This window comes from Arvicanthis niloticus, chromosome 11 (assembly GCF_011762505.2).
Source record: "Arvicanthis niloticus isolate mArvNil1 chromosome 11, mArvNil1.pat.X, whole genome shotgun sequence".
Classification (NCBI taxonomy): domain Eukaryota; kingdom Metazoa; phylum Chordata; class Mammalia; order Rodentia; family Muridae; genus Arvicanthis; species Arvicanthis niloticus.
The window spans coordinates 41,790,010-41,814,006 of NC_047668.1; the positions used below are offsets into that span (position 1 = coordinate 41,790,010).

At 47.4% G+C, this 23,997-nt stretch overlaps 1 protein-coding gene across 2 annotated transcripts in view; it reads right to left on the reverse strand.

Annotated features, from left to right (window-relative positions):
* The window catches only part of Asap2 (ArfGAP with SH3 domain, ankyrin repeat and PH domain 2), a 154,678-nt gene that overhangs the window by 54,218 nt on the left and 76,463 nt on the right, over positions 1-23,997 (reverse strand). For both annotated transcript variants that reach the window (XM_034514475.2, XM_034514478.2), the window contains exons 4-9: positions 12,956-13,030; positions 11,562-11,611; positions 8,434-8,563; positions 6,110-6,195; positions 470-545; positions 142-228 (exon numbers count right to left, since the gene is read on the reverse strand). In XM_034514475.2, the coding sequence (XP_034370366.1) occupies positions 142-228; positions 470-545; positions 6,110-6,195; positions 8,434-8,563; positions 11,562-11,611; positions 12,956-13,030 (504 nt within the window). The remainder of the gene's footprint in view (positions 1-141; positions 229-469; positions 546-6,109; positions 6,196-8,433; positions 8,564-11,561; positions 11,612-12,955; positions 13,031-23,997) is intronic.

Genomic DNA, 23,997 nt, shown 5'->3' on the forward strand with positions numbered 1-23,997 from the left:
AAGACATTTCAGGGCTGCTAGACATGGTCCTGTGGTAGATACAGATGTCATACTCCTCAGCCCCAAACCTCTAAGGCGCTGGCAGCAGCAGTGGGGGAGGGGACCGATGGACTGTGATCCTTCAATGTTAAATCCCCTCACCTCTTTCTGTTCCACCTGCAATGCTGATTTCAAAATATCTCGAAGTTGTATCAGCTGCCGTCGTTCCTCATCCTGGGCCTGTTTGATCTTTGAAAAGCAAGCAAAGCAGAGAAAAGTAAAACCGGGGTGCACCTTAGATGTTGCAGATCGTGGTGTTGCCACACACGAGCCCTCGGGAGGGTGACCTGTTCACATCGTCCCTCAGTACTGTTCCAGAAGCACCAGTCATTTCTGGACAGCATAGTGTGCATGCACAAGGTTACCAAACGGGGCCTGAATGTGCTACCGGCTGAAAGGGGAGTTAAAGAGCACAGAGGCGCCTACTCACGGTGTGGAGGTCCGTGGAGAGCGTCTCGATGGAAGGCTTGAGGCTTTCTACTGCTTTCAACCCATCCTGGAAAAAACTGGGGGAGAGAAAAAGCAGAGACTGCACATCACAAGGGAGAAGAAGGCTGTTAGAGACAAGACTGTCCAAGGGAAGGTGGCTGGTCAGGATGTGATTCCTAGAGGAACAGAAACAATCCAGCAAAAACCAAAATAAAATGACAAAACTGTTAAATGAACAGAGAACAACTTATAAGCCTGAGCATTTGTGACATTTTTTTTGACCCACATAACAAGAGACCTGATTTTCCAGTTAATAAATGGAAAGAAACTAGACTCTCCTGATAGTGGAAGTGAGGGCTTTGAAGCCAAAAAGCCATGGGATACAGACGAGAGCGTGCATTAGAGAATTCCCCAACAGGAAACAGTTAAGTGGGAGAGAGTACAAGTGAGAAACCAGGCAACCTTGACACACATGAATGACCGGGCTCCATCTGCATAGCGGAAAAGCATCGTGGGTTTTAAAGGTTAGAAAGCAAAAGGAATCTCCTAAGATAGGGACTGATGGCTGTCAGGTCACTCAAGACAAAGTATTTGGGAAATGTTGCAAAGTTGCTGGTCTTCAGGATGGCTCCGAAGCATGCGATTAATCTTACATCAACCTGACTGGGTTTAGGACCTAAGAGACTCACATTTGGGTCTGTGTGCAAGGGCATTTCCAGAGAGGAAGCAAGAAAGACCAATGTGAATATTGGGGACACCATCCCATGAGCTGGGGTCCCAGACTGAATAAAAAGGGGGCACCAAGCTAAACGCCAGCACTCCTTTTTCTGCTTTGTGATGTGATGTGACCAGCTACCTCACCTGGTACCATGCCCTTCCTCTGGTAGACTACACATACCCACAGTGAGCCTCCTTCTTAACCATGCCCTGTCTGGTAGACTACACCTACCCATACAGTGAGCCTCCTTCTTAGCCTCTCTTTCTTAACTTGCTTTTAAAGGCTTTTTACCACAAGAAAGGTAAGTAAGACACCCTGCTGGGCTCGGGGAAATTCAGTTGTTTGATAACCAGAATTCAATCATTCCTGGGAAGCCTACACAGAAAGCCAGATGTGGTCTAATCCCAGCATTTCCCGCTAAGATGGTAAGATCGGAGGCGAAGACAGGACAACTGGCCAGAAACACACATAGCAGCAGGAAAAGAGAGACTGTGGAAGGAGAGGATGGGTTCCCAGAGTGGTCTTCTGACCTCAGGGTCACCCCATGACATGCATGCATTGCACACACATACACTCAAAAATAAATAATAAACATCTGGGCTGAGAAAAAAATGACCTGGGTCTCAAAGTAAAATTCACATGGGTGATTTTTCCTTTTTCCTAATTCACCGGTGGTCCTATGAGACTCTTTCATACTGTGTGCCACAAAACAAAGGGTCATGAAAAAAACATTGTAGCCTGTAACTCAACTTAGTGATGGGACACACACACACATGCATACACATACACATATATCCACACACATGCATATACACACAGGCATATACACACATGCACATACACATTTGCACACACATTTGCATACACATGCATACACACCTGTATATAGACACATGCATACACATACAAGCATGCACACACATAAGCATGCACACACACATACACATATACATGCATGCATAATACACACACACACATAGAGTGAGCTCCGGACACACTGACAGTGTGCTGCTAGTGTTCTTACTTCACTCCTTAGACATGTACATGTATACTGTACATTCCTGGTTTATCTGATCTTTTCTGAACAGACTTTGCTTCTGAATTAGCAATTCCGTCCCTGTGTCAGTGTGTGATTTGTCCAGGTGTTTGTGGCCAGAGTAAGGGCAGAATTGCCAGGTCCCTCTGTCTCTGGGACCCCTCAATTGACACAGAAATCCTGAAGGACTGTGGAGTTGCAGGAACTGTAACTGGGTTTGCTCCCACTGTGAACTCATGTGATCCCCGGGGCTTAGTTCAAGTTTTCCTTTATGTAATGATTTTCTTAGCACCTCCAAATTCTGGTAATGTAGCTAGGTCAAAAGAGAGAAAGAGACAGAGAATGCAGATATAGGAAAAGCAGAAAGTACGACAGACAGCACATGAAGGCAGTGGTCCATGGGGAGGGAACAGGTGCACAGCACTGGGCACCGCTGGAGCTTGGCAACTATCCCTGAGGTAGGTGGAGAGAGCAAGCATGTAACTAATTAGAGACCTGGCTCTCACACATACACATGTTTCCTGAAGAATGCACTCAGAAGAGTGATAAAAGCTTGGGCTTAAAAACATAGATGACATCTTTGTCACAGCCTTGATATACTTACAAGTCTACCTATAACGCCCATGCTCACCCCTTTCAAAGCTCCCATCTGTCAGTGCACTCCTTGCTGAGGATGCCAGGCCTAGCCAGCAGCTTCAAAGTACAGGAGCTCAAGGGCTGGCTGCTTCGGTGACCTCTGTGTCACCGGGACACTCACAGGTGCATGTCCCTTCCAATCTCCCCCGACAGCCTATTAGCGATTTTCCCAGTCAAGCATTTTCCTCCCGTGGAAGAGCTTTTATCATCAGTGCTATCAACTCGGACTTTGTTCTCTGGCCTATTAGACACTTCCTGGCTCAACCAGACTTTCAAGCCCTGGAAATAGAACTATTTAGGTGCAATCTTTACTCCTCTCGTGGACCTTATACACTGTACACCAAGTCTCTCATGCTTACACTACCACCACACCAGACGGGTACCTCATCTGTTGAGGATCTGCCTGTAGTGCCCACCCTTTCCTGTCATGAAAGTAAACCCCTCCGGAGCTCCACCTCCCAAGCCTCATCAACCCAATATATCTCAAGTCATCATATACAGCTGGCCATGATGCCTCCGAGCAGTATGTACCCAAAGCACAAGGCAATTTAACACACCCTTCCACCTGAGAGCGACCTTTAGTTACTGTTTCAAAGGCTGCCCTACTTCTAGATTCTATTACAAAACAGCATCCCACCCCTTCAGCTGCTCCAGGGATGCAAGTGGTATCTTTACACAAAATAAACCATGATGTATTCTTCAAGATACTTCAAAAAGCTTGTTACACAATGTAACAAGCAAAATTGAATTTGAGAAACAAAATTAAGTAAGGTGCATGGAAGTTGTCCTAAGAGCTGGATACCACACAGAGGCTTCTCACACTCACAAAAGGCGGCTGTGGTGAGGAGGTTGTGAGGCTAGGGACCCAGGTACCCGAGGAAGGAATGTGAAGGACTTTACCACATGCAGAACGCACATGTGACCTCAGGTCCACAGGGTCTGAGAACAAAGCCTCTTGGGCTCAGTTTTATCTCCCCAAGTATGAATTAGCCAATGTGAGGACGCAGCCCCCACACACGCCCATACACTAGTACCCATCCAAGGAGGAAGCAGAAGATTCATATTTTAGAAGGTTATTGAGCTCGTGGCCATAAAAGGCCAAATAATTCACTTTCCACAAGTGGCCTGTTGCTACCCAACTGATAGTTTGTGCAAAATAAAGAAGAAAAAGGAAATCTGAGAATAACTTCTTCCTAAAAATAAAAACTCAGCAAGGAAGCGACCCACTTCCTACATAGCCTGGCAGCCGGGTTATGGGGAGGGCAGAGCAGCCGATCTGCTGAACAGTCATTGAGTTGGTCAGGGAAACCACCTTAAAAATTCCAGAAATTCCAGGTCCTCTTGACTCTGGGCCAATCTTCCCCAGCACAAGCTCACCCTGATCATAATTGCAGGGAGGCGATGTCACCACAGCTACACTACTCACCACAGCCATACAGAGGTGAGCACACAGCCCTGCTGCACATATGTGGCTGGTCCACGTAGCACCCGTGGACATGGAATGAATGAAGAGCCATCTGGGAGGCACGCAGAGGCTGCTATCAAGGCAAGAGCCCATCAGGGCTGCTGCCAGGATTGAGTTCCAGGAGAAAACAGGGGACTTCTGCTGACATTCTAGGAAAGGTGTGAACAATGACACCAGCCCCAGGCAAAGCCCATTCAGGGACAGGTAAGCAAATGGGTGTGGCACTTGAGACTTCACTATCTTCACTCCAGCTGTGACCAGTCCAGCCAGGCTACTTCATCTCAGCCTATTCTATGGCAGTCCACTGTCCGAGGCTACTCTTTTTTTTAAATGTATAGTTTAGCTTTATGTGTACATGTGTGTACCTGAGTGTGTGTATGCATATCATATGCCTGCAGGAGTCCTCAGAGGTCAGAAAAGTTGGATCCCTGAAACCAGAGTTATAGACGTTTGTGAGCTGTTACACAGGCACTAGGAATCCAACCTGAATCCTCTGGAAGAGCAGCCAGCTCCCTTAGCAACGTCTCTCCAGTCTTCAGAACACTGTGGCAAGCATTCAATGCCTAAGTCCATCTCCCCAACCACATCCCTTTAACTTAGCACTTTGCATAAAGCCTGACATAGCACAAACTCCATCAAAGACTGGGCCGGTGAGTAAAGGAGCCATGGGTGTGTACTTACACCAGTGCTCAGGGGCCTGGGACAGAAACGGAACCATGCAGAGGCTGACATCCAGAGAGCAAAGCTAAGATCTAGAACATGAAGTATTTCTTTTTTTCCTATTGACTTTCCAGATCCAGCAGTAAATGAAAATACTGTCTTAACATTAACATAATACATCAAATTAACACCATTTCCTTACTCTTTCAAAAACAACAAAAACCTCTGAGATCATGTGTCAGATCATGTCAGCAAGAAAAAAATATATATGACAATATGTCAATTTTCAAATATTTGTATATATACTTTTTTTTTTTCTGAGACACAAGTCTCAAGCCATAAGATGACTCTTTCAAAGTGTACATTGCGGTGGGTTTCAGAATACTGACAGGGCTGAGCAACCAGCACGATTCCAGAATGTTTCTGTTACCTCCTAAGGCAAGTCCACACCCACGAACAGTCAGATTCCATCTCTTACTTGTCTATGGTAACTGCTAAGCTGCTTTCTGTCTATAAATATGCTTTAACCCATGACTTGGCAAATGCAGTCATGCAATGTGGTCTTGTGTCTCTGGCTTCCATCCCTCTACAAGGTCAAGGTTCATCTGTGTTGTATCCTGAACACTTATTTTGTTCCATGGTCATTCATTCATTCATTCATTCATTCATTCATAGGGTTTCATGTAGCCCAGACTAATCTCTGTATAGCCAAGGATGACCTTAAACTTCTGCCACTTCTACCTCTACCTCTAAAGAGCACCGAGACTATGGGTGTGTGCCATCACATTGGTTAATGTAGTGTGGAAATTAAACCCAAGACACCACCCTGCCCCCACCATATCCACCCCTCCCACTCCCATATGCTAGGCAAACACTGTACAACCAACTATGTCACTAGCCCCAGCGCATGATAATTTCTTCCTTTCCTTCTCTTTGCAGTTCTGGGGGTTGAGCCTGGGCCCTCACACATGCTTGGCCAAGAGTGATCTACCACTGAGCTATGTCCTCAGCCATACCATGGTCATTTCCAAGTGAATGTTTAAGTCCCTCAAAGCAATGCTATCCATCGGAAGCTGTCGTCCATGGAGCAACATTCGAAAAGATGCCATAAAGAAGGGACACTTACTTGCACTGGGCATGGAAGTACTTGATCAGGTTCTGAAGCAAATCCACACCCTTTTTAACCTTGATTTCATTGACCTTCAGCAGGTACTGTGGAGAAGTAAGGAAAGGATGTTGAGAGAAGAGCAAGCAGGAGCTTAACCTGAGCTTCTGAAGACACTGGGGATGTCTTTTGAACCAGGGACTCCAGTAGCCTGGGCTAGCCTTGAACTCCTTGTCATACAGACAAGGAGGGCCTGGCCTTTTTCATCCTCTCGCTTCTGCCCCCCAAGTGCTGGGATTACAAGTGTGCAATACCACATCTGTCTTATCCGCAGGGCTAGAGACTGACCCCAGGGATTCGTGGAGAGTAGTTACAAACTGAGCCACAGCCCGTGACTCTCTCTTCTTTAACAGCTTGTAGACTGGGCGGGGCAAGTGGCAGACAGATGCTGAGTACCTTCTGCATATGTTTCAATGGTTATGATAGCCAGGTGATTCAGTGTTTAAGAACCTATCTCTACCTAACTAGCTATTCTACCACTTCCAGACAGGATAAGCTTACTCTGGTTGCACGGAAGGAAGATGCCTGGAACAAATGGGCATTTCTAACTACCTTAGATCTTCCTATGCACACTCTTCTTCCCAGATCCTTTTTGTATCATTTGAGACACTGTCTTTCTACATAGTCCTGGCTGTCCTGAGATCAGTGGCATGCGCCACCATCAACCAGCTTCAAATTCCTCTTTGTCGGGTCATTGTCTTCAATACTAACTGCTACAATCCAGTAGCTGAGACTTTATTGCCATGTTGCTGACCCAAAACACTTTCCCTAAATATTATTGCTAAAAAGGGGAATTTTAAATTAAATTGCATCAAAGTCACTTCTAACCTGGAGAACCTACTAAGGGCCAATTAGCAGGCATTATGAAATGCACCTGTCTCTTCCTCCTAAAAGTATACAGACCAAGGGCTCTATAACCCCCTTTGCCCTCACTGTGAGGCTGTGGTATAAGAATTCTGAGCACACCTCATTTTTAAGACAGGATGGCCCAGGAAACCCTGCTAACCTGACCTAGGCCCCATGAGTTCCCAGCTGTCTCTCAGGCCAAGTCTAAGAACTCTCCCAGGCCAGCTGTGCAAGCCAGGGAGGGGACAGGAAGCCATTCTGAAACCATAACAACCAATTTTCTCCTCTCTGTAAGAACTGCCTATGTGTTCTCTTCTCCTTCCTTTTTGATAGTTATTTGCTGTTAATTGGATGTCTGGCCATGGGCCAAAATGATACAATCGTTAAATAAAATGCTTGGCAATGAATCAAGACTTAAAATGTGCTCGCTCTTTGACCCAGAAATTCTACTTACCGGAACTTATTCTAAGAGACAATCAGAAATGCGTACGGAGATGAATAGGAAGGAGGGTTTACAATTTTTTTTTTTTTAAATAGTGTCCAATTTAAGAGGGTGTAACAAGTGGCACTGAGCCGGGATTACACTGATGTAGAGCCCAGGGAGAGACAGGGCCATTCTCATTCATAGTGAGGCACAAAAATACAAAGGCCTTCATGCTCAGTGGTCTGTGATCTTGATAAAGACCTCTAGGGTCAGCTCCCCTTCTGCCCTTCTCTAAGGCACAGGCCACAGGCCACAGGCCACAGGCCACAGGAAGCAAGAACCTGAGGGCAAGTGACATCTGGGAACTGGATGCTAAGGCCTCAGTTTGTGGGCTGCATGAATGGTTGCTGGCTGAATCTTCACCCCTCCTCCCTTTCATCAACTCCACAGGTACACTAGGAAGTCTTAAAAGCAGCAAAGAAGTAAGTATTCTAGCCAACTCCTTTGAGAAAGTATGGGAGACCAGGGAGGACATTCTTCAGGTTCTCTATTCTACTTAAAAAAACAAAAAACAAAAAACAAAAAACGGAAAAAAGAGTCTCATCTGTGTCTGTGTGTACATGCACACATGGACACAAGCACACACACTCGTACATGCAGGCCTAGCTGAAGGCCTGAAGAGGGTGTCAGATCCCTTGGAGCTAGGATTACAGGGGTTTTTGGCAGCCTGACTTAGATGCAGGGATCCACAATCAGGTCCTCAGGGCTGAGCGGCAGGTGTTCTTAACTTCTGAGTTCCCCTCTCTCTTCCTTTAATAAAAGTTGGTGTTAGACGAACCTAAACCCACACACCTGTAAGTAGTCTACCATTCCGTTAACAAAGCAAACCTTTAGTACAGAAATGCAGCCCAGTATCCAAGTGGGTACTGTCACCAGAGCCACAGGCTCGGTGGAGAGGAGGCATGCACATGTGGCGGGGCCTGCACTGAGTGGCTTTCCTCTCACAGCATCTTACCTCACACATCTGCAGCTGGAAGAACCGTCTTTCCTTCTCCATCTCCTCTGCAATCTCAGCCCCGCTTATTTCGGTACGAATCATCCCGTGGAGCTTGGCATGTTCCTTTTTCTCCTTTTCTATTTTGGTTCTATGTGTGAAGACGAAGCAGGCATTGATCAAGAGGCCTTTCGGCATGACACTCCCTACAGTATAGCCTCAGAGTCACCTGCCAAGACAAACGCTCGCCATGCTCTTTTGAGCAGGCAACCTCTTAACTCTTGCAGAAAGCAAACCACATGTTGTCTCATAAAAACACATTAGACTTGGCCTTCCTGCTACTACTGAACAGATCCTGCCCAAGCACGTATGAGGTCTGATCCGTGTCTGATGGGAGATTCACATACACCTTGCCCTGGGTCACCAGCCTCTCTCTGGACCTCCACTAGCACCCTCCCTGCCTCATTTAGTAAAGTCACATGCTACTCGGCTTCCACAATACTTCTCTCTACAGCATCATGCTGTTCATCTGTCCTTTGGGCCCTTTTCATGGTGACTTCATGCTGAGCTACGTTACTAAATGTCATGTGTACAGTTCGGGTATAAACTGACCAGCACAGCACACACCAGAACCACCACCAAGGGGAAGGGAGTCAGAGAGTCACATCAGCCATAGAAAGCTCTAGATCTAAAGTCCACGGAGGCACCGACTGCCGAGCCTTGGGTGGCACACAGAGACGTAGCTGGCATTTTCTTTAAAAGTTGTTTGATGATGAAACAGGCTACTTGAGGGTTTCCTGTCACAGGAGGGAGAGGGAGAGGGAGAGGGAGAGGGAGAGGGAGAGGGAGAGGGAGAGGGAGAGGGAGAGGGAGAGGGAGAGGGAGAGGGAGAGGGAGAGGGAGAGGGAGAGGGAGAGGGAGAGGGAGAGGGAGAGGGAGAGGGAGAGGGAGAGGGAGAGGGAGAGGGAGAGGGAGAGGGAGAGGGAGAGGGAGAGGGAGAGGGAGAGGGAGAGGGAGAGGGAGAGGGAGAGGGAGAGGGAGGAGAGGGAGAGGGGGGAGAGGGAGAGGGGGGAGAGGGAGAGAGAGAGTGTGTGTGTGTAAGAAGCAGGAACGTCAGTCCTTGCTCTTTTGTCTGGGTGCACAGGGTAAACCCAACAAGCTGAAGGAGAAAAGAGCATGAGGGACTTAAGAGGCCATTTGGCAGAAACACTGTTCAGTGAATTTAGGCACCTTAGTGGAGCTGTGGCCACTAAGCCTCTGGACTCCTTATACAATTCTATGGTCACCGGCCATGTATCTATATTCAGTCCAGAGCTACCGCTGAGAATCCTGAAGACATCTTAAACCTAGTCACTACAGGAGGCGAGGCTTCTTGGGATAGAGGAACCACTCATGTTCGTGGGTTTAAAAAAAATATCTTTTTAACATATCCTCGGGTTGCTTTGAGTTTAAAAGGCTCTGCCCCTTACACACCAGACTCTGAACCTCTGTAGGTGATTCTGTCCTATGCTGTGCAGGCAATGCTTCATCTCAGAGAGTGTGTGACATCTTCTCTCCCCAGTCTATCTCTTCACAGCCAGAGGCCTCTCTCCCACAGCATTCTCTAAGCCAGCCCTTGGGGAAAGGAAGCAGGCAGAGGTACAGCTGGACGGAAGTTGTCAATAGCACTCCTGGCCCTAGCTTGAGACTGTCTTGCTGGGTACATAAGTGGCAGCCCTCAGCAAGGCTTATCCCTGCAGACGTCACAGAACCTATCACAGTTAAAACAGGCTAAATGGGCAGGGCCAATAGTTGGGAGTCTCCTTGGGTTGAACAGACCTTCCAGGTCCCCCCAGTTTCATGACACCCCTGCTGAGCATTTGAGTGGATGTCACCAGTGAAACTGCAGACCTGAAACCCAGGCAATTTCCACACAGGGTGTACCATTTCCACATGTGGAATAAATGCCAAGAGATGGCATTTCCACAGGTGGATTTGAGCTTTGTGACACTTCATTAACGGAAGAAAACCCCAGGACAGCTTAAAAACAAAACAGCCCAGTTAAAAATACTTAGAGTCACATGTGAAGTGATTTTTTTCCCCTTTCTAACCCTCTTCACTGCACCAGACGGTCTCACATGAAAGTTCCTTCCCATTCAGAAACGCCTCCAGTCCCCAGAGAGATTACAAGTAAGCACAAGGCATTTAAAAGAATTGTCGAGTTCTCCAGCATTTAAATAATTGAAAGCCTTAACCGCCCCCTCCCCTCACCCCAGCTTTTTCTAGCTGGCTGATTCTTCCTGTCTTTGGCATGAGAACTGTTAAGCACGGCTCTAACTGCCCTTGCCTATAGCTGTCCAGGAGTGGCTGGTGGTTCAGGTCTCAGAGTCACAGAGCCCCAATCACTACATCCCTCCCGCCCCAGCAACAAAGAAACCAGGTAAAATTGAAACACCAGGGGCTTGAAATCCTAAAAACACAAGAGCTGGTATTTCAGAGAAACAGGAACCCAGAGCTAAGAGCACACTTAAGACACAAACCAAAACAAGCAAGCAAACAGGGCAACTTAGTGTGTGGCAGTGGGCCTGTGTATGTGTAACTGAGGGTATGTGTGTATCCTGGCAGGCATGAGGACAACCTCAGGTGTCAGTTGCTTTCTGACTTGTCTAAGACAGTCTCTCATTTGCCACTGTATAACGATGGGTCATACATCTTCCCACAAACTTCCAGGATTCTCCTGTCTCCGCCTCCCATCTCACCCCAGAACACTGGGATTACAGACATGCAGTACTGCACCTGGCTTTTCATGTGGGTTCTGGAGATTCAAAGTTGGGTCTTCACACTTACATGGTCCATGGCTTACCCACTGAGCCCTCTCCCAGCTCCCGAGGTTTGTTTAATGAATCACCAGGAAGACACAGCATGAGATACTATCCTATAGCCACCATGACACCACAGAGCTTGCTAGCAGAAGCCACCATTTCCGAATGCAGACAACAGAAACCCATCTGCCAGTATGAGCCATGGCAATGCAGCTTTAGGCAAACTCTTACCTGGATTAGGTCTACTCAGTAAGTCCTTTCGAGCAACAAAAACCTGATTTAAGACTGAAATCTCCAATTGCCTACATATACCTCCCAAAAAAGTAAAATTAAAATAAAAGCACTCACATTTTTGTTTCATAGTCCTTCCAAGCTTTATCAAAGGGCTTTTTCAGATCCTGTAAACAGAGGGCAGCGAGTAAGTTTAATTAATCATTAACTTCTGTGCAAGTCAAACATCCTTATTCCTAGACTGGCTCTGCACAGGACTGAAAGAAATCATGCACGGGATCCTATAAAAATAATAAGAACCAGGTGCCTTTGGTACACTGTGGGCGGGGTGGCCAGACTGCTCTCGCCTGCTTTCTCCCTTTCAAGTACATGTTATTTTAAACACACACACACACACACACACACATACACACACACACACAAAAGCAGACTCTACAACATACACACCGCCCATTTTCACTTCCAACCCCGTCCCACTCTCCTGTTTCCCTGATTTCTCTCCTGCACTTGGAACTGAAGAGTTATGATCTTTAATAAGGCTTGGAAATTAAAAAAAAAAAAAAAAATCACTGAGGCTTTCAAATCTATCAAAAGATTCCCACACAGGTCTGTTCTCTTCAACAAGATTCTTTTCTGTGTTTCATCTTCGAGTCTCCCCTGGCCACAGAAGTTTTTTGTTTTGTTTTGTTTGTTTATTTGTTTGTTTGTTTTTGTGAAACTGCCCTCCTGCTCCTGACAGCCTGGTGCATAGTGTGGATCCATACTTCCACTATGGGATCTGTCTTTCCTCTGTGGAAGGCAACCTCATACCCCTTGGTTTTTGCTTTTGTTTTTCTCCTGGTAACTCAGATGGCCTCATTTCTGGGTCTCCACAGGGAAAACAAGTAATGTCTCTTGTGGTCCTAAATGCTTCCTCCTTGCACGCTTTGCAAGAGACACAGCAGAAGGTCCAGGCAGAGGTCCCCAAGATGGGGCAGACAGGCTTCCAGATATAACAAACAGATACCCAAAAATCACAGGCACATAAAAGGCTTGGATCTCTCAAGGACTCAGCCAAACATCTCTCTGGCCCCAAGGACTAATAATAATTCCAGCTTTCACTAAGTACTACAAGGCCTCAGTGGCGTAAGTGTCCAGGCCTATCCTCTGAAGGACAAACATGTAGTTAGCTCATGCTTATGATACTTTCTATCCTCACTAGGATCCTTTCCTCGAAGTAAATCAGCAACACTGCATCTAGGAAACTAGATCCCACTGCCTGTCCCCTGAGGGAACCTCAACCGGCTTGTTTCCCGCCTCTGCATTCTCCCTTTACCAAGCCTGTAGCGCCAGCATCAGAGCAACCCAATGGCCGAGAGGCACCGCCATTCCCACAGAAGGTGGCATCAAAATGTCACATTAAAGGAAACAAAGCAGATGCCATCCCTGTGGCCTCATGTGTTGGGTGGGGTGACGGTTGACAGCACTGTGACTCCCATGATGTCAGAGCGCCAGGACTTGGCTCCTCCTACCCCTTTCACTCCTTTCAGATCTCCTTTCAGCAAACTGTCCAAAGGGAACGAGATGATGTTGTTCATATTCTGAATCTAAAAAGGGAGAGAGAACAGAAAAGATAGTCAACTTCCTTTCTAACCCAAAGCAAAGGCAATCAGGGTGTTGAAAGGGACACTGATAATAATTCACCACACCTAGCCAGCACAATATGGTGGCCGTACCCACCCACGCATATTTTGCTTCAGAAGTGAGCACGTAGCTAAAGAAAGACCCAGATCTGTGTGCTTCCACAATAAGAACCTTCCACTGTTCAGTTGTGGAAAGTTATTTTAATGAGTGAAACCATCAATCAGTAAGAGAATCAATCAGTCAAAAGCATGGAAGAAACAGGCACAACCTACCTCCTACCACCACTGCTGTGGTGTGGGACAAGTGGAACCCTGTCACCAGACAAAAACTGGAAAGGGAGGCAGATTAAGGAATCCCTGCAATTTTCATAATTAAGAACAGTAGGCATTTGCATTTGCTCCTGACCAGGTTCCTGTCCTGGAGCATGTGACCACAACACCCCACAGGCAGACTGTTGTCACTTAGCATAGAGCCCAGAGTTCTCCATGCTAATGAGGTATACAGATGGGCTGCACCGAGGGTTTGGCCAATAATCTTCCCTTCCTGGATATTCCTTCCTGCAAAAGGTATTTAATCTCTGGTCCACCCTGAGTAAGTTGTATACACCACCTTCATCATGAATGAAGAGTTTGGACATGCAAGGACTGAATCTCTCATCAGGAACCAGTGAGGGGAAGCCTTCACGTTATTGAGCCAGGCTGCCTAAGTCTCCTGCCAAAGGCCCCTTCGATGGATCCCCCTGCGGCCCTTCGCATCATCTGCCTAAGGGCCTCCATTCCCACTCCCCTCCCCCAGGTTCACAGAGGTTCACAGTCTCCTGCTGCTGGGGGATCAAGATGCAGAACTGCCAGCTCCTTCGCCAGCACCATGTCTGTATGGCACCACGTTGCAGGACTAAATCTCTGCAACTGTAAGCCAGTCCTAATTAAATGTTTTCCTTGATAAAATTTGCTGTGGTCCTGGTGTCCCTTCATAACAATAGAAATCCTAACTGAGACACTGTTGTTTTAGTATTAAATAAGTCAACATTTGTCATGGGCCTGACGTCAGCCCAAAGCACACTGTAATTGGCTGTGACTTGTGATGATTAAGCTTAATAGATCGACTTTTAAGTTCTGTAAAGTTCTGTTGAAAGTGAGGTCTTGGGCTGACAGTAACAACCCAGTCTTTGCTGATGAGTAATCCCTGAGAGCAATCACACCTGAGAGCAATCACACCTGAGAGAGAACAATCACACCTGAGAGCAATCACACCTGAGAGCAATCACACCCGAGAGAGAACAATCACACCTGAAAGTGAGCAGTCATATCTGGGTTCCATTGGGAGTTGATGTGAAGACAGGGCTTTGAAGAGGATCACCTCTTCCTCCTGCAAGATCAAGGATGAAGGCAGACACCCTAGGGTGCTCTTGACCACACATCCAACCTTGTTCCTGTTACCATCCCTCCACAATCAGCTGTTTCACCAAGAGGTAGTCTCTGTCCTCTTGTCCTCACTGTCCAGAGCTATTTTCCCTCCGGCCAGAACTCAAATGCCACCTTTCTCAGCTGCAAGAGAGCATCCGGCCTTTCCCGGCATTCCCTAGGCTTTCCCTGTTATGAATTTCTTTTGGCACTTGGCAGGCCCCACCTGTAACCACTAAGTTCTAGAAAATATAAATGCTACCTCTCATGTGTGCACCGCACACCCCCCCTCAGAGGGGCAGTGTGGGATAGAGGAACCGAGGGTCGGGGGAGCAGGCCCCAAGCAAGAGTGGGGTCAAGGCATGTCCAAACCCTGGAAATCTCATCCTGAGATCAACAGGAGTAGGACCTTTGCCCCCATCCCCAGGAGGTCAAGTAGCCAGGCAGGCAGACAGGTTAAACTTCCTCTCCCCTTATAAGGTCAAGACCACCAGCACCGGAAATGCATTCTTATGCAAATGAGGCATCTCCAGCATCTTAGCCCCAGCCAATGATGTATGCTTACCCCAATAGCCCATACCCAACCCCAAAGGTTTAAATAACTTTGTTCTCCCCCCTACCCCACCCCCCCCACCCCGTTAAAATGAGCTCCCGAGAGTCTGTTCTCACCTCAGCTGCCTGAAACCTCTCAGCCCCAGGCTGGTCCAGCCTCACCCCCCCACCCAAGGATCCACCTGCAGTGAATGGCCAGGCAGTGAGTCCTGGTGGGACACATCAGAGAGGGAAATGAAGCTTCAGTTACAGAGTGAATTAAACTGCTACTTTTACATCAAACGTAGGTGTAGTGCATATGTCTGTAACCTAAGCACGCTAGAGACTGGGAGAGGAGGATCCCAAGTTCAAAGCCAGTCTGGGCTAGTCAGCAGGCCCCCCCCCCCCCCCCCCCCCCGCCAACTATAATACAGCAAATGTGTGTAAACTCTTTAGTCCATCCATCAGGTTTCTTTAAGTCTTCACTGCAAACAACTGGCTATGAGAATAAAAATATATACACGAAGCGAGAATTATAACTCTAGGGCTGGGAGTGTAGCTCCCCACTTTGTTTTAGTAGAGCCCTTCGCTAGCCCTGTACAAAGCCCTGGATTTAATTCCCAACACTGCATAAACTGGGTATAATTCCACACACTTGTAATTCTAGTACTAAGGGGGTCGATGCAGGAGGATCAAGAGTTCAAGGTCATGCTGGCTATATAGAAAGATCAAGGCCTTGTCTCAAAGCAACAACAACCAAACCAAACAAAGTAAGGATGAATGGATAGATAGAAGGAAGGAAGGAAGGAAGGGAGGGAGGGAGGGAGGGAGGGAGGGAGGGAGGCAGGCAAGCTGATGCTAATAGATTTATTAAAGTAAAAATAGGAAGAGGTAGGCAAAGTCTACAGAGAGGGTGAACAACCGCAGCTATCCGCACACACTCCATTGGTGTGCTTTTATCTTTATTTAGTTAAGAATGTTTTAGGCAGGATGCAGGGGCTGGACCTAGGCCCCTTACACATTTGGAACAGATATCCAGCTTGGTCTTCATGTGGGTCCCTTGACAATTGGAGCGTGTGTGTGTGTGTGTGTGTGTGTGTGTGTGTGTGTGTGTGTTGGGGGGGGGGGGGGTCTGACTCTGTTGCCTGCTGTTGGATCCCCTTCTCCTGGACTGATTGGTCGGGCCTCAGTGGGGAGAGGAAGGAGATGCTTAGTCCTGCTTCAACTTGATGTCCCAGGGTAGAGTGGTACCCAAAGAGAACTTCCCTTTCTCTGAGGAGAAGGGGAGGGGGTCATGAGGATGGAGAAAGGGGGGGCTGTGATCAGGACGTAAAGTGAAAAAAGTAATAAATTAATGAAAAAAGGCATATTTCAGGCTATGGATGGGACAGGCACACAGTCCCTGTGAAGGAACATTTAAGAATTAAAACAGTGAAGACCGGTGCACAGGAGATGCACATAGCCAGGGAAGAGACAGGGGTACAGAGTGATTAGGAGAAGACAGACTGAGCCCCAGGAATTGAGCTTTGCTAGGAGGAAAACAATGGCCTGCACTGAAGGCACCTCCTTGAGCTATAAGGGAAGCCTCCCCCCCCCCACCCGCCCGGGGGAGGGGGTTCTCAAAGTCACTTTTACCTGGAAACTAGGGAAATTTTTGTTGAGCATGACCTGAGAAACCAGCTTTAAAACACAGGAAAGAATTCTGCCCTTCCTACAGGACCAGAAAGCAGTGTGCCTGGGTGAATGGAAGGGCACGGAGGGTGGGCTGAGGTGCTGCTGCAGGTGGGGGCGGCCACAGCAGAGGGGGGCCATCTCAACAACTACTGGAGACAGAAGCACAGCGCCAGGCCTGCTGAAGGAGTCTCTATTCACAAGGTTTTCTTCTTGGGGTTAGTCAAGTTGTCAAGTTGACTGAGATGACAAATCCAGCTTTTCTAATCAAAATTGAGTTATAACAGAGGCAGAAAACAGGTAAGTGTTGACTGGAGCTGGGGAGATGAGATTAACTGTCAGAGCAAAAGCTGGGGGAGGGGGTCCCTAAAACTGGGGCATGGATAGAGGCTTGGCTTTAGGAAGGTTCCAGAAAGCACTAACTCATTTATATAGGTAGTTCTTATGATATGGAAAATCTACCTTACTTAGGTTGTTTATGTTGCTTGCTGGAAGAAAAAACTGGGCAAGAGGGATAGTTAGGAACACAGCAATCTGTTCTGGCAGAGGATCCGATTTCAGTGCCCAGCACCCACAGGAGACAACTCACAGCTACCTATATGTATCTACAGCTCCCTCCAGAAGGAGCCACTCCCTGGTCTCCTTGGGCACACGCATGTGCACGTGCACACACATGCATGCACACACATGCACACATAGGACTAAAATAAACCTTAAATATAAAAATCAAAACAGAACTATAGAACTCTAACAGTGCCTTCGTCAGTGGCTTCACTGGGGAGTTGCCCTGTTCCACCTGGTCCTCCATGTGTACTGGCAGGAAGGCAACAAGTCTGAAGCCTCTGCAGCATGTATGCAAGCTAATGCGCTAGTAACCCCAACAAACCTCAGATGAGCTGAGACACTCCTGGACAGGAACGCTAACACATTGATAACATCTTTCTTGGAGATGTTAGGATCCAGGGATCTCCTGATAAGACCAACGGACCAACCTCCTCTAGTACTGACAGCTTTGAGACTGCAGGGAATAGATCTGCAGATGGAAATCTTCTATCTTGAAGCTCCCCTTTCTATCCTATAATAACCCCAAGCCCCATGTGCTGGAACATACCGTCTCCACCCCCTTGAGCACACAACCTCTACCCCCAAGAGACTGCTATCCTTTCTCATTCTCCTTAAAGGACAACCTGCTTCTGTACAGGCCTGTCTCGTCTCTCTGTTATTTACAAGTTGCCTCAATCAACCCTGATCTAACATAGGCAGCTATTAAACACACCACTGCCAAGATTTTTCTGGGCAGAGATGAACACCTTGGCCCAAACACTGAGGCAAGGATTAACTTAACCTCAGGCAATGACTGAGAACATTTTTCTCCGATGTAAACTAGTATTGTAAAATGCCTTTGAAACAGCAAGCACTCGTGAATACAATGACCACTTAATCAAGGCTATAACTATTGTGAGCTAATATACACCCTTCTAAAATAACAGCCCTCCCCTTTTCTTTCCCTCTTCCAGTCTTTCCTGAATTCAATTGGACGAGATGAGTCAACTGGAGGCAAGTCTATAATCTATCTCATAAGTACAAATAAAGTAGCTGGGACAAGGCAGGAGCACATCGCGGGGAGAGGTCAAGAGCATCCATTATGGTAACACCAGATAATAACTAGAAGGGTGTGGCACTGCATCTGCCTACACCACCTTCACAAGCTGCCCAGTGTGGTGGTTTGAATATGCTTGGCCCAGGGAGAGGCACTATTAGGAAGTGTGGCCTTGTTGGAGGAAGTGTGTCACTGTGGATGTGGGCTTTAAGATTCTCATCCTAGTTGCCTGGAAGTTGGTCTTCCACTGGCTACCTTTGGATCAAGATGCAGAACTCTCAGCTCCTCCAGCACCATGCCTGCCTGGATGCTGCCATGCTTCCTGTCATGATGATAATGGACTGAACCTCAGAACCAGTAAACAAGCCCCAATTAAGTGTTGTCCTTTATAATAGTTGTCTTGCTCATAGTGTCTCTTCACAACAAAAACCTGAACTAAGACACTCATCCTTAAAACTCCTTAACTCTAACTCTGCCCACCTCACACCTTGGACCACACACCAGTCTCTTCCCTGCCCCATGCCACTCCCCAGAGAGCCATCTACCTCTCTGGGCCCAGGATCTAGAATGCATGGGTGATGAGGCTCTAGGGGATGGCATTTGTACTGCCCTTACAGGATGGATGAAAACTGACTGGCCTCTCCACATTGACACAACTGAGCCTTAAGTCAGCAGTGAGTTCTTCCCTTGGCTGGTGGCCTTGCCATCTCCCTCAGTGCAGAAGCTCTTCCAGATGCCAATGCTTTCAGCAATGGTATAAAATTTATTATCCAGGCCTGCTGAGGTGTAACTCATACCACAAACCACACACACATTTAAAAATGTGTTAGGAAATGAAGTGAAGGTTATAACATCCATGAAACCATGCCAATATCCGATGCACTATACCAATCATTTCCCAAAGCTGCCAAGTGTTCACTCCTGGTCCCCAGGCGACTCCTCCCCAACCCCTGACACCAAAGGAAAGCTTCTGCTGCCCAGCATTTCCTAGTATGCACTCCTTGCTGCCTGGATCCTTAAGCATCACTTCCTTGGGATTCATTCATGCTGATCTATCTGCTTATGGTCCATGGTCCCCTCCTCCTTAATACTAAGGTCTACCCCAGGGTACAAACACACCATAATTGCTTCATCCTGCTGCTGACAGATGTTCAAGCTGATTCCAGTACAGGTGTGACTATCAATACCATAAGTGATGATGTATGACTCTCAGTACATTGTACAATGATGCTGCGATCATGTTTGGGGCAGAGACTCTTCAGGATGCCCTTCTTACAAGGTGATATTTGAGCAGAGTTTGAAGTACGCATGGTGGAGAACCATGAGGGTCTGGTAGAAGGACACTCTTGGCAGAGGGAACGGCTAACACAAAGGCCCTGGGCAGAAGTGCGCCCACCAGACTCAAAGGATAGTTCTCTGTGTTCCTCCTCAAAGCTGCTTGTCTGAAAGAATGGACATCCAAGCAGAAAATATTTGGAGAAGAAATGGCTGGACTACACCACCAAATGGCACAGGGCATTTCATTTCACTTAACTGTCACAACCATCCTGAGAGGTGCACCTTACTCCCTCCATTGACGAGGTATGGACACGGGGTTAGGGCATCCACCTTGTTCCCCAGACCACACCACTAGGAATGGGTAAAGCCAGGGAAAGAAATGTGAAGCCAGAGGGTTGTTTGTTTGTTTGTTTGTTTGACGATAAGAACAGTTCAAGGTATTCCTGCCCTTCCTATATAAGAGGACTCCCATCTGATGTGGAAGGAGCCAGGCTGGAGCCATCTCCACCACACTTCCTTATAACCCAAACCCTTGCATGCAAGGTGGCCATCATATATGCATCACATAAGTGCACACACCAGGAAACTTCCTAAGCAAAACTGTCTAGCCCACTTTTGTTCTTGGTATAGAACACTGTCCCTGGCCAATGGATACTGGTACAGTCTTTCTAACACACACACACATACACACACACACACACACACACACACACACACACACACACACGGTTGGGGGTACTCCAGGGGCGCCTAGTAGGCATATGCCCTTTATCCTGTCTTTCTGGCAGAAGAGTCATCTTGATAAGTTTGATAAGTTTATTTAATTAAAAAGAAGAGAGGAAGCCCATGCTGATCTTGAGTATTTAACACAAAATAAAAGACCAAAGCAAAGCCAGCTACCAAAAATGTGCAGACAACTTTCACACCAGAATAAGACAGGGACAGCTTGCAAGGCTGCTAGAACTCCGGGAACTGCCCGTGGTCTGCAAAGCACACAGTAGGTGATGACAAAAGACAGGCACCATGGAGCACTGTCTCATTCAGCACCAGCTTGTACACAGCTCTCCTCCCTTCGCCAGGGGGGCCTACATAGCCTACCCCTCCTACAAGTGTTTCCCATTTTCATTCAAGGTCACACCTTGAATCCCAGTATTTATGAGGCAAAGGTAGGTTCTGTGGGATACCTTTGTGAAAGGGAGCTTCTCTTCTAGATGCGGTGGATCAGGGCCCGCCAGGCACAGCATATACTAAAGCTATTTGCTGCTGCTTATCCGAGCAGAGCCTGTTAGCTGGCTTTACTGGAAGCTATGCTGTCTTCTAACTCTAGGCAGATGCTTAGAGCAGTGGTGATAAAGGGAGGAGATGTTTGGTGGAACTCCCGGTTCTTTTCTGGTATGAAGGAATAGAAATTCCTCAGCTCCCGGCCACAGAGGCTCTCACACTGTAACTCTGCCCTCAGCCCAGCCTCCCTAGCTCTGTTCTGCTGGACTCTGGTCTTCTCTTGAATAGGTTCTGGGACTATGAAGGATTGTCTACTTCTAATTCTCATATTCATTTTCTCTCTCTCTCTCTCTCTCTCTCTCTCTCTCTCTCTCTCTCTCTCTCTCTCTCTCCCTCCCTCCCTCCCTCTTCTCCCCCCCCCTTCTTTTTGGTTTTTCGATTCAGGATTTCTGTGTATAGCCCTGGCTGTCCTGGAACTCACTCTGTAGACCAGGCTGGCCTCAAACTCAGATCCGCCTGCCTCTGCCTCCCAAGTGCTGGGATTAAAGGCATGCACCACCACTGCCCGGCTACTTCTAATTCTCTGCAGTCAGAACATTTATCTGAAGCTGACCTTGCAGAAGTCAGTCCTGGTCTGAAGCTTGTCATTTAAAAGTCCCTTCTCGTCACAGAGGTGGTCCTTGGAAAATCTCTCCAGGATGAGTCTAAGAACCCAGGCTATCTTTATGACCTGTTTAATGTCATGATGTTAGATTTCTGAAGCTGCCTGGTTTCTCTCTTTATTCTGCTCGGCTGCTCAGGCTTTTTAAGGGTGAGAGTCTCAGCCGCTTGGAAGAAAATCTCATTTCATAATAAGTCGGTCTTCCCTGGAGCTGTTCCAACTGCCTCAGAAGCATCCTCCCGGGCCTCCAGACAGGCAGGTGGTAATTATTACTCTTTCTGGAAAGAGGCAGATCTGAGAATCTCACCTATACTGAGTGGCTTCTTAAATGTCTGTGGGAGATCAAAGAAAAGACCCTAAAAACATGAGATGGGACAGGTGTGGTCAAAAAACAAGACTTTGAAAATAATCCCCACCCCCCAAAAAAAGGTGAGTTCTCCCAGTCAGCTCATAGATTGTGTCAGTGTCCCCAGGGTTGACAGCATCCACACCATGCTTGGTGAGTGCTGATTTAGGCTCAAAGAAGATTTTTCTCTGTTTTTATCTTTGCTGGAAAGTAAGACCAACAGTCCACATTCCATGAAGTGAAAGCTTCGAAACTTAAAAGTTACCAGGGCCAGGTTGTATAAGTTCACAGGTCATGACAACTCCAACAGACCACCTACATGCTGGGGGTCACCTTGCCAGTCCTCTCACTTCTTCAATTCGCCTCGGAGCTGGCCATGTGAAGCAGGTTGCTGTCCCAGCAGGGAAACCAGCCCTTACTGTCTCTGACCACTTTACCCTAATTACTTTCTTTCAGGTTCTATCCTTCTTTCCCTCCAAATGCCAACAAGCAGCTTCTTTGGGTGTCAACAGTAGAAAGCCCCGTGAGTTTGGACTGTAAGGCCTCATTCTGAATCCCAACTCAGTTCCTCATCAGCTAAGGTTCCAGACATCACTTAGCTTATGCACCCCATGTTTAGCAACTGTAGGATAAACTCTCCTGCACTGCAGCCACCAAAAGCAAAGGAAACAGAGGATCTTTCATGCCCAGCTTGCCACACTGTGGACGCTCAGAGGGTCCCACCCTCTGAGGCACAAAGTCTCTGCACAAAGTCTGACTGCAACTGGACTCTGATTTCTATTTTTCAAGTACTGCAAATGGCAAAGCCACAGTATGGTGAGCAATGTTCCAGACACAACATCCAGGTCCTGCCCTGCTCTGGTTCCTTCCCTGCTTTTACAGAAAATAAAACATGGGGAGAAGAGCTGCTCTGAGTTGGCTGTGCAACTGCCTGCATGAGTGCATGAGGAACTGCAGACCCTGAGGCATGGCATGCTGCAGGTGCCCTTTCTTCATTGCAGCACACACTCCAGAGTGGCCGAGCGCTCTGACCCTCCACAGAGAGATTTCAGTTCTGTACACTATCAGGGCCTGCATTATCTGATCTAGACATCCGGTGTGAACCTAATTCAACTCAGGGGATTGGTATAGGGATTAGATGAGCTAAGAAGTGGGAAGGCATCTGGCTGGTTTTAGTGTAGCTGAGAAAGTCCAGAGGGATTCAGAGAGAATGAGAGCACCTCCCCCACTGCCTCCAGCATCCCCACCTAAGCCTAGAAGGCTGCTCCCGTCCTCTTTGATAGCCTTCACTGCCCACTTCCCACTCTAACTCCAAGTCCTCCTTTTCTGCTTCCCTCTGCGTTTACTAAAGCACTTCCTGCAGGAATTTCAGAGAAATCATACCTGAGAGCCTTCAGTGTGAGAGCATCGTTTAACCTCATGCTAAAGCTCGGTGGGCTGGGCCTGAGGCCGGGCAGAGCCATATTTTTCTCAGCATTTAAAGGTATTGCTACATCTTAAGGTTTCCAGGGTTGCTGCTGCATCCAAGGGTAACTGGGAGATTTATCCTCTATATGTTTTCTAATTGACAGTTTTTCTTTATTTAGTTCTTGATCTGCTTTTTGGGAGATTTTTTTTTTTCCTACACAATCTTATCAGGGATGGGGGTGAGTTGTCTGTGCGTGTCTGTATGTATATGTCTCTCTCTCTCTCTCTCTCTCTCTCTCTCTCTCTCTCTCTCTCTCTCTGTGTGTGTGTGTGTGTGTGTGTGTGTGTGTGTGTGTGTGTGTGTGTGTGTGTGATGCACAGTGCTCAAGTGCAGATACTCAAGTGCAGAGGTCAGAGGACCACTTTGGGCATTGGTCTGTAGATACCTTTTGTACAAACTGGGCTCTCTTATTGGTCTGGAACTTCCCCCACAGAAGGCAGATTAGCTGGTTTGCCAGCTTCCAGGGATCTCTCTGGCTTTATGTCCCATCTTGTCATCAATGGAATGCCAAGTGTGCTTTATGGGTCCTGGGAATCTGAACTCACCTCCTCCTGCTTAGGAGGCAAAAGTTCTACTGACTAAGCCATCTCCTCAGCCCCCAAAATTTTATGGGTTTTTTTTTTGTTGTTGTTGTTTTGTTTTGTTTTTTGTTTCCTTAAGACAGAATTTCTCTGTGGAGCCCTGGCTGTCCTCAAACTCAAGAGATCCACCTGCTCTGGATTCCGAGAACTGGGAATAAAGTCATGCACCA